We start from the raw sequence: 16,368 nt of genomic DNA on the forward strand, positions 1-16,368 counted from the left end.
CAGGCTATAGCCTGGGGCGGGGAGGCAGAGAGACTGGCCGGCTCAGTGGTTAGGGCACCACGCTACGACTCCAGAGCCAGAGTGATCTGTGAGCTGCTCCGATCTCCAGCCAGGGAGCCGGATAACCACCCAGGGTAGACATCCGACACGCCTGCTCCACGGCAGGGCAGGCCGCGCTGCCCCCTTAACCTCCGCCGGCCGCACGGGGCAGCAAAGGATTCTGGGCGAAAGGAGTGACCAGCCAGGGGCTCCCACCAAATCACAGCACAGCCAAAGCCCGGCTGCCCTTCAGCTCCCAGGAAATTGCTTCCACTCCCAATGCCGCCATAAGGAAAGTGCTTGGCACCGTGCCGACCCGCACCCTGCTCCCGCCTCCTCCACTCAGAGCCCCCCTGGAACCCTCCCTATACCAATCACAGCGCCTGCTCTTCCAGAGATCCCATCCTGATCCCTAGTCAGTTCCTCCCCCTCTCCCAGCCCTGGACGGTCCAGTCCCAGCTGGCGCAGCAGCAGGGCTTAATGTGTAATGAAAGAGGCGCCGGGGCGCCGAACCGCCAGGCCCGGAGGCGCCGGGGCGCCGAACCGCCAGGCCCGGAGGTGCCGGGGCACTGAGCCACCAGGCCCGGAGGCGCCGGGGCGCCGAACCGCCAGGCCCGGAGGAGTCCTCTGCTGGAGGTGAGTGCACGTATTTGCTGAGATCCAGTGCCCGTCCCCGAGCAAGACTCCTTGGAAAGCACACGGTGACCGGGCGCTGATCAGAAACAAGTCCCGGCCACACATCACCACATCTGCGCTGCAGCTTCATCCCCAGCAAAAACAAACATCGCAGGCGTCAGAAACTCGGCTGAACCAAAACCCCAGGTCAGAACCTTGGGAACTTTCATCTCAGGCGCTCAACTTGGTGACCGGGCATCATCTTTACACCTAAGTACCGCCGCCCCCTACTGGATGAAATAGGGCTGTTTAATCGGTGTGTCATTGGCCCTATATGGCTAACAGAGAATCTTCTGCTCCAGTGCCTGTGCTTCTGGAGCAGGAGGCTCCGCGTTCTAGCCCCGCAACCCCCCAGTGGCCACAGAGCGTGGAACAGTGACAGCTGTAAAGTCCTAGATGTCCCCTGATTTACTATCATCCTCCCCTCCCACAGGGCGAAGCCTGCGGTTTGATGGCTCGCAGGGTGCAAAAAGCTCCGAGGCCCTCAGAAGTGGGGTCTGCACATGCTGCCTCTGCAGTCACTGATGCACCTTTCTGCCTGTCCCACGTGCAGCCGGCAGGAGAGGGGGGGCTGACACCCAAAGTAACCCTCCCCCCCTCCAGCCTCTCTGCAAAGAAGCCAGGTTGCAGGCTGCACGGGTCCGAGAAATTCACTTGTATACTAGCCCCACAGCACTTACATGGCATAACCAGCGCTCTAGGGTACGTGTCTGGGATCCTCCGGGTCCTCCCTACACTGGGCACTTGTGGCACAACCCTGGGCACCGGCAGGCTGGCAACGTGGTACAACCCCACAGTCACGAACCACGTTTCGTGCGTAGCTGAGCCCTGCAGAGGGGCTGGCGTCGCAACTGCCTCCATGGCCACTCTCCCCCCAGCACCCCCACCCCCCGGACTCCTCCGGTGCCGAGGTCAGCGAAGGGCAGGGCCGACCCTCCCCCAAGGGAAATTCCACGGCAAAGCCCCAGGGAGCCGAGAAGGGGCAGGAGCGGCCTCTCTCCCCTGACAGCCCCAATTAGACGCATGTAAAAATACAAGAGCCGGCGTTTGTGGTCGGGGAAGATGATCCACCCAGGCCCATGCCTCCCACACACACCCAGTCATTTTCCAAGGGTGTGACAGCAAAGCGTGCGCTGCCCTCAGCCATCTCCCTCTTTCGCTGGGAGGGGAGCGGGGAAAGATCCAGGGCCTTCCCTCCCTTCCCTACCGTTAGGTCTGACGGCAGCACCCAGGGGTGCCCCGGCGCCGGGTGCTGCAGAGACAGGCCCTGCCCAAAGAGCCGACAACAGTCAACACAGGCGGGAGGGGGATTGTCCCAGCTGTACAGGCAGGACACTGAGGTTTGCCCATGGTCACACACAGAGAGAGTCAAGCAGCCAAGCTGGGGTTAAATCCCAAATCTCCTGAGCCCCCGACGGGGGCTGGAACCACACCCCCCATCTCCAGGCCCCTTACTTCACCCCTCACCATCCCAGTGGGTGCAAATCTCTGCTCAGCCACAGACCCTGTGATCCTGGGCGTGTCACCTAGCCTCTTTGTGCCTCAGTTTCCCATCTGTACAATATACATAACAGCCCAGCCCTGCCCTGCCTCACAGGGGTGAGTGAAAATAAACACACTGAAGAGCGTGCAGTGCGTGGATATCACAGTAACAGGGGGCCAGCAAAGCACCCAAAATAAAGAGAGTCGAGCTGGGCAAACATAGATTACCGGACCCCTACTCCGGCGCTCTACCCACTAGGCCACGCTACTGCTGCAAGGGAATGTTCAAAGCCAGACTGAGGGGAGTAGCAAAACAGCCGGCAGTTTCATCCTGCACTGAGTCTATTTTCAGGAGTTTTACAACCCACCTCAGAAGTCCCCAGCGGCTGGCGTTTGCCAGGCTCTGGTTTTGCGGCCAGGACTCTGGGGTTTACGGCGGCCGTCACCAGAAGCGCTCTGTGTATTTATACCCTTCGGGCCCGACTCTTCTCTGCTCCTGGCCGTTTTGCGCCAGTGGAGTCACTCCTGATTGACGCTGCCGGGAGCGAGAATCAGACTCCGGAGGGCTGGGGCAAAGTTATTCAGTGCGGCGCAAAGCGCGTGTCACGTGCTGTCCGCTCAGCACGGCCGCGTATTGCACAGGGGTAACCGCTGCCCGTAAGGTGCAGGGCGACAGAAAATCCAGGCCCGGCGAGTTCAGCGTCACTCTTAGTTTAGAACGGTGTCTCTTTAAAAGAGCCCGGGGAAGGTCTGAAGGGGAAGAAAACAGCTTTGTAAACAAACCGTGCAATCAACCCACTGCTGTGGCCAGGGATTGCGGGTCCATCTGAGAGTGGAATCTACCTCCCCCGAGCTGGGCCAGTCCCTTCTGGAGACGGCACCAGAGCCAGGTTGGCAACCTCTGAAAGCAACAATGGCCACGATGATCTCACCCAAGGAAGGGCTGCTGGGTTGTGGAACATCTCGAGGTGATGGAAGTACGGGGGGGGGAAGGTCCCCATGCCCCCCTTGGGAAACCAGTGCAGTTGCTGCCACTCCTATAACTCCAAAGCCCTCGGAGACACTGCCCCAGTTTCTTTAAGAGAAAGGAATTTGTCTCCGACCTCAGTCTTGGCGTCTGTGTTGATTCAATCCCCACATCGAGAAACCCCCCCAGCCAGGATAATACTAGATTTGGAATTTTGTGCAAAGGTCTCGAGAGCGCTTTGCAAAGGGGAATGCCCGAGCGGCGCATCGGGGTTACCCCACCCTACTGCCCGGCGGGATCGAGCCACAGAGTGGGGGAGAGCCTTGGGCAAAGCTGGGAGGAGAACCCAGGAGTCCTGCTTCTCTGGCACCTGCTCTAAGCACGAAGCAGGAGCTGAGCCCCTGAAATAAAACCCGGGGGTGCTGACCATTGCACCCTGCGTTTGAAACCCAGAGCGCTCCAGGTCCTGCTCCCTAAAAGCCCAGGGACGAAATCCAGCCTGCAAGCGGCATCAGGTGCAGGATCCCGGTTTTCAAAGAGATCCCCACTGAACAGCCACCCGCAGAAACCTGTACTCGTGCTGGGCATAGTCACTTCTGCACTATCCCTTACAGCGCCCCCTACTGGGACAGCTCCCCCCCATCAGCGCTACCCTCCCTCCCACTGCGCCCCCTGCTGGGGGAGACAGGGACTGCGACAGGACGAGTTTACAAAGCTCAGATTTTCTTGAGGGAAGGTGCAAATCCCTCCTGCGTTTCTCCCTCCCAGGTCTGCCCCACCCCTGGACAGTCGGAGGCGCAGGGAAGTCTCGGCCGCGCCTGGACGCGAGGGACGCTCCTCAGGGGTGGCAGGTGCTCTGAGGAGAGGGATTTACGTAGGTAGGAAGCCCCTACCAACAGGCTCCCACTGCTTTAATTGGGACCAAGGGGACCTCGCACCTGACACTTGCGAGCCATTAATTTTCCACTCCAAGGAGATGGTGCAATTCTTCTTGAGCAGCAGGGACAATAGCCAGCTGCAAGCGCCCAAGGAAACAGCTCTGAGGACTGCTCAGAGAGGGGCTGCAAGGCCAGAGGGGAGGCTGCTGGCAGAAACCTCCTCCCCACGGAGCCGGGAGAGCAAGGCCGGAACCAATCTGTGCAGGGGAGCGAACCAGGATGCTCCTTCCTCCTGAAATTTCCCCCTCCTCCACAAGAGCTGTGAACACTGCAAACCCACGAGAGCCTGCTCCAGCCAGGCAGGCTGGGGTGTGTGTGTCGGGGGAGAGGATGGGGAGCAGATGAAGACACACACAGCATTTCCCCCAATGATCTGAAAGCCCCCTTGAGAAAAGCGTGAAAATATTATGCCCAGAAAGGGACTTGCCCCAGGTCACACAGCGCACCAGTGGCAGAGCTGGTCCAGCTGCCTAACTCTAGCCACTAGTCCACACTCTCCCACGTCCTGAGTCCCAGTCCCTCTATGAATAAGGCCGCTTATTTCTATGCTTAAATGGGAAATTTACCTCCTTGGAGGGAGGGGGGGGGGAAATCTAGCCCCAATTGTGGGTGCTGAACACTTAAGAAAATTCTGCATTGGATGGCCCTGTGCCTCGGTTTCCCCACCTGTAAAACAGAGGTGACACGGTGCGGGCAGCTGCGAGGTGCTCAGATACAACTTCCCACCCAGACAGCGAGTCCCATGTCGCTCACAGCGACCTGGATGGGAGACGGAGCAGGCCCGGAGAGCCGCTCGGCCATTTTAGCTGCAGCGGGAGCCCCTCCCCGCAGGCCCACCAGCCCAGCTGGGAGGCTACATCAAGCCGCAGATGCTCAGGTTCCTACTCAAGAAAGGGGGTTTCTTCCCCGCCCTCGCAGACGGGCCGGCAGCGGGCAAGGTCGGCCATGCTGAGCGTTCCCAGCAGCCCCCAGGGCCACCGGCCGAGGTGAGCCACGCAGCCCCAGAATCAACGCTGCGTCCCGATCGCAGGGAGCGAGAGCAGGCAGGGGAGGGACGCCCCGGGGGAGCCTCTGCTTGGAGGCAGCCACCCAGCGCCTGGGCTCAAAACAGCCGCCCAGAAGTCACCCAGCGCCCCAGCCATGTTGCTCTCCAAGCACCCACTGCTGGACTCCCAACATCCCTGTGACGGAGGAGAGTGGATCCCTCAGCTTACCCAAGGTCAGTGGCAAACCCCTGAGGTCCAGCCCGGGGCCCTCTCCTCCCTCATGGCTTGGTGCCAGTGAGGACTAGGAATCTCACTAGAACCCAGGGCCAGCTCCCTGGCTAGTGGCCAGCAGGGCCACCAAGAGCAGGTTCGTGCCCCGGTGAAAAAAAATTTTCCGGGCCCCCAGCAAGGGCAGACCGGCTAAACAGGGCCGACGAAGCTGGGGAAGCCGGGCCCCGGGCCCCCTTCCGGACCACCAGGCCCCGGTAATTTGCACCGGCTTCCCCCCGCTCTCGTCAGCCCTGGTGGCCAGAAGCACAGATTCACTTTAGCCTCCACCCGTCCGGGCTCTCCCCGGCCCCGCCGCTCTGCCACTGAAACGTCTCCCCTGCTGAGCGAAGGGCCCGAACCAAACCCTGGCCAGAACCCCGGCCCCCTCAGGGCTCTGAGCTAGGCAGCAGGGGGTCCCCGGCCCCCTCAGGGCTCTGAGCTAGGCAGCAGGGGGTCCCCGGCCCCCTCAGGGCTCTGAGCTAGGCAGCAGGGGGTCCCCGGCCCCCTCAGGGCTCTGAGCTAGGCAGCAGGGGGTCCCCGGCCCCCTCAGGGCTCTGAGCTAGGCAGCAGGGGGTCCCCGGCCCCCTCAGGGCTCTGAGCTAGGCAGCAGGGGGTCCCCGGCCCCCTCAGGGCTCTGAGCTAGGCAGCAGGGGGTCCCCGGCCCCCTCAGGGCTCTGAGCTAGGCAGCAGGGGGTCCCCGGCCCCCTCAGGGCTCTGAGCTAGGCAGCAGGGGGTCCCCGGCCCCCTCAGGGCTCTGAGCTAGGCAGCAGGGGGTCCCTGGCCCCCTCAGGGCTGAGCAGACACAGCTGATTGCAGCAGCACCAGCGGGGTTTAAAAACTGCAGCCTGGCCCCGGCAAGCCAGGGGCAGCTTCCCCTGGAAGGCTTCACCCGGCGTTACAGGGGATTTTACGCTTGCCTGCAAGGTGCCCCTGTTTCCAGCTCGGAGGCAGTTTTCTCCAGACCACAACAGGCCTTGAGGGCAGCCGCCGGCTCCCACTGGGCCCGTCCAGTTCCCTCCCCGGCTGGGACTGGATTCCCCACCCTTCACGTCCCCTGCAGCAGCCACGTCTGCTCAGGCTGGGGCGATACCTTCCCCGGCCCATCCGGGAGGCCTGAGAAACTCTCACGCCTCGAGCCTTGTTTACACCGAAATCACAGGATCTTACCGAGTCGAACTGGTTTGTAAACCGGCCGGCTAAGCGGGGCCGCCCTGCGTGGACACTGCCCTCCGGTGAAGAGCCATGTAGCTACGGCTGGACGGCCGGGAGGCAGTGCATAAAGCGTGGCTGGCCTTGTGGTTAAAAACCCTGGCCTCAAACTTGGAAGACGGCGCGTCCTATCCCTGCCACAGACTCCCTGCGTGTCCTGGGGCGAGTCACTTCACCTCTCAGCTCCCCGTACAACGGCTGGTCCCTTCTCCCAATGTTTAGATCGCAAATTCCCTAGGGCAGGGGCTGTCTTTTGCCAGGCGTATGTACAGCACCAGGCACACGGGGCCGTGATCTCGGCTGGGGCCGCTAGAGGTTACCCTGGGCGAGGACATGGAGGTTAGCGGCCCAGCACGGGCATCCGGAGACCGGGTGGGCTCAGGATCTTGTCTCCAACACGCAGAGTGGGATGATTAACTGATCTGTGTCTCCCAGGCCCCTACACCGGGCTAAAGAAATAACCCGTACAGCTAAGGGCGTGAGCCTGCTCTACCTCTCCTTCCCAGCCGGCTGCCTGGCAGGGCCATGGCACAGCACGAGCGCAGCTTCCTTCCCGCAACACACCCAGCTGCCAGGCTCCGCAGCGGAGCGGGATTAGAGCAGCGCTTGCTGGAGGGTGTTAAAGCCAAGCTGGCAGCGAAAAGCAGCTTAAAACTCAGCTCTAAAAATACCGGCCCGGTATTCTTAGCCGTTGGCATGCTTTCGACAGCGCCCTCCGTGAGCACGTCGCCACTGGGAATAGCCGGACTGAGAAATCAGAGAGAGGAGCTGCAGCCACCAGAGCGAGCCCACTGCTGCCGCTGGCACCGGCTGCCCAGGGAGCTCTGGCGAGGAGTGTCGTATAGATGGCCACAGAGGGCCCACGTACACCAGGGTGAGCTCCACCCAGGCCTCTGGACTCACGCCGGGGCGAGCGACAGGGGAATCGCACTCAGGGGATCGGTCTTTGTCAACCCCACCCCAACTGCCCCAGGAGCGCCCTTCCTGCCAGCAACAGGGGGAGTCTGGGGGGATCTGATGTCTGTGAGACACGAGAGGGTGGAAACTCGGGCGAGGAAGGGGGCTTGGGTCTCAGGAGACCTGGTGGCCCTGACCAGCAAGGCTGGTGCCAGTGAGGACTAGGAATCTCACTAGAGCCCCAGGACCAGCTCCCCGGCGGGTGGCCAGGAGCACAGATTCACTGCACGGGACGACTTCAGAGTCACACGAGGGTAGATTTTCACAAGGGCTGAGGCCTCATTCTCCAAAGAACAGGGCCTGCTGGGACCAGAGGTGTCACCGTGGCTGCCGCCGGGGGCTGAGGATTTCTGAAAATCTGGGCCCAATTGTGGGGGGCGGAGTTCTTGAAAACCCAGCCCTTAACCTCTCTGGGCCTCCGGGTCCCATAATCCCTCCCTGGTGTCCTCCCGTAAACTCCCGGGGGCCAGTGCTCTCACTACATCTCTGCAGTACCTGGCACGCTCTGGGGGGAGGCCCTGGGGGCTGCTTCGGTTCAAACCCCAATGAGAGCTAGTGAAAATCACCACGACATCTCTGCGGCAGGATGCGCTGAACTTGTCTAGCATAGTCCAGACTCCAGCGGAGAGAGTCTGGTACCTTGGGAGTGTTCTGGGGAAAGGCAGGAGGAGCTGTGACTGGTTTCCATTATAAATCCAAACCTCTCTCACTCACACACCGGGCTGCCCTAGAGACAGCCTGACTTAGACAGGCAAAGACCATCTCCCACGCCGCGCTTGTACAATGCGGCCCCGATCCCTGATCGGGACCCTGGGGTGGCACCGAAATACAAATTGTTAACAGCTCAGTGCACAGGTGGTTTTTCCCTCTCTCCCGTCTCTGCTCCTTCAGTCAGTCTCTTCTCTGCATTTCTCTCTCTCCTGTTTTCGGATCCATTTCCCCTCCAGCGATTTTTTTCCCCTTCCCCTGCTGTCACAGACCCCCGCTTCCCCGCCCCTGAGGACAACATGAGCCCAATAACATTCAGGGCGGCATCACGAGTACCCAGCCTGGGCCGGCTTTGCAAGCCAGCACCCCGGGGTGGCCGGGCCCTCGCTCTGACAGCTGTCGGGGGGGAGAAGAGCCATTTCAACCTGACTGGCGGCACAGTCAGAATCAGCAAGTGAAAGCGTCCAGGCTCCAGCCTGAAATAAACGATACACAACATCACCCCACAGCTAATGGGCTATTGGTTCAGCATGAGCCACGCAGCACAGCGGGCAGATTCCCCAGTTATCACAGCCCCCAGCTGGACATATCTAGGAGTCGCGTTACTTTTATTCCAGGAGCACCGCGGTCCCAGTCAAAGCCAGGGCACGGAGGGTTCAAGAGGCTCCTGCTTGAAAACAGAGTGGCACAGAGAGGTTAAAGTGACTGGCCCAAGATCACCCAGCAAGTCAGTGGCAGAGGTGGGACTGGAACCCAGGTTGAAGACCCCTGGTCTGGTTACCCTCCCCCTGACACGCCCACCTTTTCTCCCGTACAGGGCAGGGCTGAACCATGTGTCCTGCGTCCAGGGGACACACCCAGACAGCTCTGCGGAGGGGCTCGGATTGGCCTGATAAGCAGCGAGGATGACAGCGGACCGGACGGGTGCCCACTGCAATCCCACAGGCTGTGAAACCAGCGCAGGGATTTTCCCAAGGCAACAGCCCCGCACCCATTCAGCGGCGTAAAAGCCAGCCAGGTTTTCACAGCGACGAAAGTCTCTGCTGCGAAATGCAGCCCTTGGCTCCCTCGGCTGTGAAATGGGAATTTCATCAGCTTGGATGGTGGATCTTTCAGCACCGCCCGTTATGGGTTGGTTTTTTTCCCCTTTGCATCCACTAGCATCTCAGCTCCCCGGATGCTGGGAGAGAGCGGGCTACCCCAGGATACAAGCTAGTAGCCACTCAGATTAACCCTTTGCAGTCTGTACACACGTGTCTGTCTGTCTGTCTGGAAATTGCCATTATGAGTTAATTCCCTGCTTGCAAATTTCAATACTTGGCAGTTCTCCGCGGCAGAGATCAGAGCACTTTAGAAGGGTAGCTGAGTACCACTAGCCGCTATCAGGCAGGGGAGAGAGTACAGCCTAGTGGGCGGCGTACGTCAGGAGACCCAGGGTCTGTTCCCAGCTCTTCCACTGAGCTGATGAGTGACTTCCAGCAAGTCACCTCCCCTCCCACCCCGCAGCTGTCTTGTCTGCTTAGCATATGAACTCTCTGGGGCCGAGGCCACCTTTCGCTGTGTGTCTGTACAGCACCGAGCACAAGCAGGCCTTTAGGCACTTCCGTAACATAAACAAGAGATGGGGAAACTGAGGCACAGAGAGGCCAAATGACTTGCCCAAGGCCACACTGAGTCAGTGGCCAGGAATGGAACCTAGGTCTCCTGGTTTTTAGTGCTACACACCAGGACCCAGTCCCTGGCCTGCAGTACCTCTTATTGTCCACCATTCCCATCCTCTACCAAGACACTAACCCTGACCGGCAAGATGCTCCGCTATCCCAAACCTGCCTCGCGAGCTGTCTGCTCCTCCCAAACTAGCCCCGGACTCTGCCAGGAGCAGCCAAGATTCGGTGGGAGCCATCAGATCCAACCCCCTCCCGACTCTTGTGTGTCGCGTGTGAAGCGGCCTGCTGCCCTCCACCCCAGAGCTGGCTGCATTTTAGCTCTGATCGTTTCTGAAGCAGTTTGGAGTAAAAGGCCGTGGAAACGCCATCTCAAAAGTGCCTCTAGTTCTGGGGGCCTTGGTTCTTGGGTGCCCCGATTTAAGACACAGAGGGTCTCTCTACCCTGCACACTGGGCCCGGGTCTGTAAGACCCAGGTTTGTGGCCTTGGCGTTTCCGACCCTGCGCCACAGCGTCCACACTGCATTTTAACCTGGGTTGGCAGTTTCAGCCCTGCTAACACGCCCACACTGCACCACACGGACCTTCGGCCTCGGGTCTGTGACTGAAGCTGCGTGCACCCTGCAAAAGGACGGGGCTGGGACCCGGGCTCTGACAAGCCCCCTAGCAGGGTTCTAGGCCCCCGTCCTGCGTGCTCGCCGATCCAAGCCAGCCTGAGGCGCGTGTGGACGGAAGGGGAGCTTGGACTCAAACCCGAGTCTGGGCTTGGTGTGCAGCAGACGAACCCCAAGGGGGAACCGGGGTTAACTCTTCTGCCATCTTTCCTTTCACCTCCACAATGAAAGGGGAGAGGGACGGGCTATCACTTGAAACGTCCCATGTGGAGTCTCCGGCCTTTCCCCCGGCCGCGTGACCTCCTGTTTATCCCAGAAGGTTACAAGGTTTCTATTTGAAACATGTGTTTACATTCCACATTCCTCCCCCTCTAAAAAAAAAATCCTTTATTAGCAGCCGTGGCATGGGCCGGCGACGCTGGGCGAGCGCCCTCGGAGATGCCAAGCCGGTGAGATGGCCGCAGCGGCCCTGCATTCCCGGCCCTATGGTTTTGCAGACAGGGTGACTCACGGCTGGCGAACGGCGACTCGTGCTCCTTTTAAACATTCCCACCGAGGGGCTGACGCGCGGGCTTCCCTTGGACACGAGCAGCAAGACGGGGGGGTGTCTCCATGCCGCCCCCCGCCAGCGCTGCATGATCAGAGGCACCGCGTCCGTTTCCATGACCGGAGGGAACCCGTCCGGGACACGCTTTGTAACTTTGCCGCTAAGCAGGGCTCAGAGCCCGAACACCCCCCCGTTCAGCGCCTCCCCCGGGTGACACGCGCCGACCAGCCCACAATCCAGAGCCCGCAGGTTGCTGCGCTCTGGGGAACCGCAGGCTGAACAGTTACAGGGCTGGACAAAGGCCGAGGCGCAGGGCGGGCGTAACAAGCTCGCGGTGGGGCAGGGCAGGGGACTGGGCGCACAGACCTAGGTTTAATCCCCAGCCCTGCCACTGCCTTGCTGTGTCTCCCTGGGCAAATCACTTTCCCTCCTTCTGCGAAAGGGGGAGTCGGGATCTCTCTGCCTCTCTCTGAGGCCCGTGGATGGGCAGGGTCAGACCGTATTGACCAGGGAGGGCCAGTTAAACTGCTTCGATTTTGTTGTCCCGGGAACGTGCCTGACTGGTGGCTACTAATATTCTATCCAATAAAGCTCTAGGCAGGCTCCAGCTGGGACCACCTCCGCTCTTGGAGAAAACGGGGGGGGTCTCTGCGTTACCCCTGCGCCGGCTGTGAAACCACATCTGATCAGAGCCCCCAAGCCGAGCGGCATTGTGACCCGGCGCACGGGGTCGCTGGGCCATTCTGGTCTGGCCCATCCACCCCTCCATAGACGGAGAGGCGGATGGGCCAGACCTGACCCCGTGCGCCAGGTCACAACACCCGGAGCAAGGAACTGGGCCCTGACCCGGGGGGCAGGAGCTGCCGCTGTGAGGCGAGTGCAGATCAGGTTCGATCACTTTTCAGCACCCCCCACTACTGTCTCGTGTATATTGATGGAGCAAAACAACATTATTTGGTGACCTTTCTGTGGCTTACTGGTTCCCCCCCGCACCCCTGCCATGAAATTTACTAAAAAATACAGTGACAAAGTCATAACCTTGCCCAAGATGGATTTCTAGGCACATCTTTGCGTTCACCTGCACACCAGAACCGTCCCACTTTGAAAGGACCAGGATCGTGCCCACGCCCACCCCCAGCCCATCCTGAGAGCGTCTCCAGGCGACTCCAGTGAACACGTGGCCATGGGATCATTGCGTCCAGCCTCTTGCGCAACACAAGGCCACGGGAACATGAGATCGGCCAGACTGGGTCAAACCAAGGGTCCGTCCAGCCCAGTGTCCTGTCTTCTGACAGTGGCCAGTGCCAGGTGCCCCAGAGGGAATGAACAGAACAGGGAATCATCAAGTGATCCATCCCCTGTCGCCCACTCCCAGCTTCTGGCAAACAGAGGCTAGGGACACCATCCCTGCCCAGCCTGGCTAATAGCCATTGATGGACCTGTCCTCCAGGAACTTATCTAGTTCTTTTCTGAACCCTGTTACAGTTTTGGCCTTCACAACATCCCCTGGCAAGGAGTTCCACAGGTTGACTGTGTGTTGTGTGAAAAAAGCTCACCCTGCGAGTCCTGCATCAAAACCCATCACTTCCCACGGAGCCACCGCATCCAAGCGGAGTCCGACCAAGTCCCAGCCAGGCTGCTTTACAACCTGTAGTAATCAGGCACCCGAATCCTGACGCACACACACACACCAGCAAATCCTCCCAGAGCCAGGGGATCCGGCCAGCTGCAAACTCCACCAGGATTAGGTAACGCTGACATAACTACCTGCACTTCAGCCAGCCCTGCACCCTCTCGCTTGCTTATCCTTGTCACACACCTTCGCTCACCCATTTGCCACCCCAGGCACTGACGGGCCAGCGCGTCTCCTAGCCCGTTGCGGACGGCTCTGCGCCATCACAAGGCGACGGGCTTCTGTGTTTCTCTCCCGCACCCCCACACCCCTCTGCTGACCCCCCACCCCATTTTCCTTTGCCCTGCGAGCGCCAGCTCCAAATTCCACGTCCCGGCTGATACAAGGGCACGGCTTGTGTCACGGAGCCCTTCTTCGTGACGAGAGGGGAGGGCAGAGAAGGGGGGAGATTCTGAGAGGAGGACAGCTCCAGGAGAGCCGGGGGCAGCCCAGCGGTTCGGAGGCATCTCCCAGCCCAGGGAAGGAAGGAAGGGAGTTGTTGCTATTAACATCTCAGGTACCCGAAGGCAGCGGGGCTAAAATGGAAGCTGACGCTGCCCACTTGAGATCCGGCGCTGCCGGGGGCTCTGGCCAACTGGAAGAGGGGAGAAATTAGCTCCCTTCTGCCTTCAGAGGCGGATCGAAGATCTCAGGGAGCCAGAGGTGGGGGTGGTAAATCAGGGCAGAACGTCCCGGCATCCACCCCCCTGCTCCGGTCACTGACAGATCAACCCTCCCTGCTCCCAGGGGCCCATGCTGGAAACTGACGCTCCACCCGATCCTCATTCCTCAAGCGCCGCTGGGGAGTTCGAAAGCCAGAGCCCCTCACCCTGAGGTGGCCGGCAGCGAAATGAACCCCTTCGCGGGGAACGCCGGACAACGAGGCGCGCGCGTGAAGGGACGGGAGCCGCGCCCCGCTGAACACCCCAAGCCCCGGGCGCATCGTCCCTCCGCGCAAGGTCACGCGTCGCTCCCACCCACAAACTCAACCTCAAGAGACCCAGCCCCCTCCACGGACACGCCGCGACGGATCGCGCTTCTCCCGCCGCAGGGGAAACCGGGCCGCCACCTCTCCGGGCCAAAGGTCATTGAGTGACCCATTCGGCAGCTGCCAGCTGTGCCATCTCAGAGCCAAAACCACAGCAGTGGACACTGTTGCGGGCCACCACCCACCCAGGTCCCTATCCAGGGCCAGCTGTGTCCTGTGCACCCAATCCAAAGCCCACTGCAGTCACTGGGGCGGGAGGGCGTCTTGGGAGGGGCAGCGGGGGCTGAATCCCTGTCGCGACGAGAGCGCCAGCTGCTCAGTTGTAAGGACTCAATGGAGCCACATCGATTTACAGCAGCTGAGGATCGGGCCCAGGCTGACACCGCAGCTGGCTGGCTCAGGGACGTGGCAGGAGCTGGAATATCACGGGGCCACCATCAAAATCAACCCATGCGCTGATGGCTACTGCCAGGGAAAGGAAAAGGCTGCTTGGCAGAAACACCTGCTGGCAGGTAAGTCCGTCCCAGATTCCCAGGTTTTTACGCCGCTTCCGAGCACCTTAACCCCTGAGCAAAGACTATACGTATCCAAAGAAAAGCCACATGGCATTATGAAACCCTGACCATCTGCCTGGTATAAACCCCACCCCGAGCAACTCCTGCATTGCCGGGAGCCGAGCGGGGCTTGGCACACATGGCAGGATCGTGCCCTAGGACTAGAATTCCCACGAGAGCTCAGCACCCAGAATCGGGGCCAGATTTCCAAATGGGCGCGTCCGGCAGAGCACCCTTTGGAAAACCTGCCCCGGCGCACCGGCGCTGAGCCCTTGAAAACCAGCCCCCGGGCAAGCTGATAAACCCAGCTCCACGTTTGCAACACTGTGGGCCCAATCCTACGAGAGGCACAGTGCCCTGCACTGATGGAGTGGCCCCTTGGCAGGATCGGGCCCCCACCAATGCCAGAGGCGCCTCCCGCTCCATGCTAGAAGCTCGGGGCAATCAACAGCGTTGCCAGGGCTGTATTAACGATCACGCGGCACTCACCTGCCACAGGGAGGCCATGGAGCGGAGTCCGCGAAAGGAGCTCCAGCGACTGCTCGCGTCCGGATACCCCATCTGAAGAAAAACACGATTCGCTCTCGTAAATAGTCTGCAACATCGCGGGGAGCAGCATGCCAGGACCAACTCTGACACCAGCTACCGCAGGGGCCGGCAAGGCAATCCACGCTGGCTCCCTTCCCTGTCCCACCTTCTCCTTACAAGCTGGCGCGGGGCAAGGGAGCTTTCCTTCGCCCAAGGAGGGAGGGGTCCGTTGTGCCGAATTTCAGCCGAAAACCATCAGACATGCCCCCCACACACACACACACCCCCAAAAGAGCAAAAGGCAGTGGGTCTCCCAGGAAAAGTTAAAGCATCCGAGTCAGCGAGCAGCGTTCGACAGCAACCCCAAAAAGATTCATCTGCTGGGCCAAAAAAAAATAATAATAATAAGATTCAAATCTTGCAACAACAACAAAAAAATCCAGTCACTGTTTATGCCAACTGCAGACAGCAGAGGCTGGGCGTGGGAAGGGCCCGCTGCTCCGGAAGGGGGTCCAGCCGCTACTCTAGAGAAGGAGGGTTTCACATCTCAAGGCGCTGTCTGATTCCCTCCGGCAGGCAGCTCCCCGCCCGGGAGGCACGGCCCGGATCAGGCCTTTGCACAGGAACAGAGACGGGAGCTGGCTCCCGGCGTCACCGAAACACGCCCGAGCTAAGATGTCCTGCGAAGCAGAAGGGCCTGGGTTTGCCCGCGAAGCCCTTTGCTAATTGCGCCACCGACAATTCCCTGGATCTGATTTTTCTTCTCTCCCATCCTTTCCACCAAGGGAGACAGCAACTGCCCAGGGTGACCTGAAATAGAACTGGAGGGGAGGAGCCGGCTATAAATAGCCCCGTGCTCAGGGAACTGGGATTGTTCCTGCCGAAGAGGCTGCCTAGCAGATGAAGCCTTTACCAAGGGGGTCAGTGGAATAGATTCCCGGCGGGGGGGGGCGGCTGAGAGCGCTGCCAAACGGAGCCAGGAGAGAGACAGATCTGATTGGGGGGGGGGAGAAACACGAGAGGGGAGGGGCAAGGAAAGAGAGGGGCGGAGAGAACAAGTTAATTTCTATTCTTTGCCCCTAGTCTGAAACTGACTAGATCAGCGGAAGGTCTACAGGGGTTCCGACCCCAGAACAGCATTCGCTACCCCCAGACCCCAACACGCGACGGTGACCCCCACCTTCCCGCCCCCCGACAACCCCGACCAGCCCCTCTGCCCTCCAACCCCACCCTTCGACCCTGACCGCCACCCCCCAACCCCAAACCTGACCCCCCCCAACCCCAGACTGGGGGAAATGAATCCAATCTAAACAAATCCAAAAAATTAAACCCTCCCCCAGGTTCTGAGCCCCAAAAGGGGGCAGGGCCAGAGACCCCACAAAATGCACCAGGGGCTTGGCTCTTGATTTGATGCGGAAGGTGCTCAGATACCACGGTGAGGGGCAGCAACTCAGACCCAACAGGCAGAGAGGAGGGACTAACAGCAGCAAACAGGACTGGCTAACTAACCCTAACCCGGCTGCACTCCTGGGCGGTGGGTTTCATAGGCACAGGAAGGCTCTGCCTCCC

General features: G+C 60.3%; 1 protein-coding gene across 1 annotated transcript in view; it reads right to left on the bottom strand.

The window, feature by feature from the left end:
• HDAC5 (histone deacetylase 5) overlaps positions 1–15,579 on the bottom strand; it is a 65,054-nt gene extending 49,475 nt beyond the window's left edge. The window contains exon 1 of the mRNA XM_044999744.1: positions 14,761–15,579. Within this exon, the coding sequence (XP_044855679.1) occupies positions 14,761–14,890 (130 nt within the window). The 5' untranslated portion in view covers positions 14,891–15,579. The remainder of the gene's footprint in view (positions 1–14,760) is intronic.
• Between the last annotated feature and the right edge of the window lie 789 nt (positions 15,580–16,368).

Source organism: Mauremys mutica, chromosome 25 (genome assembly GCF_020497125.1).
Source record: "Mauremys mutica isolate MM-2020 ecotype Southern chromosome 25, ASM2049712v1, whole genome shotgun sequence".
NCBI lineage: Eukaryota > Metazoa > Chordata > Testudines > Geoemydidae > Mauremys > Mauremys mutica.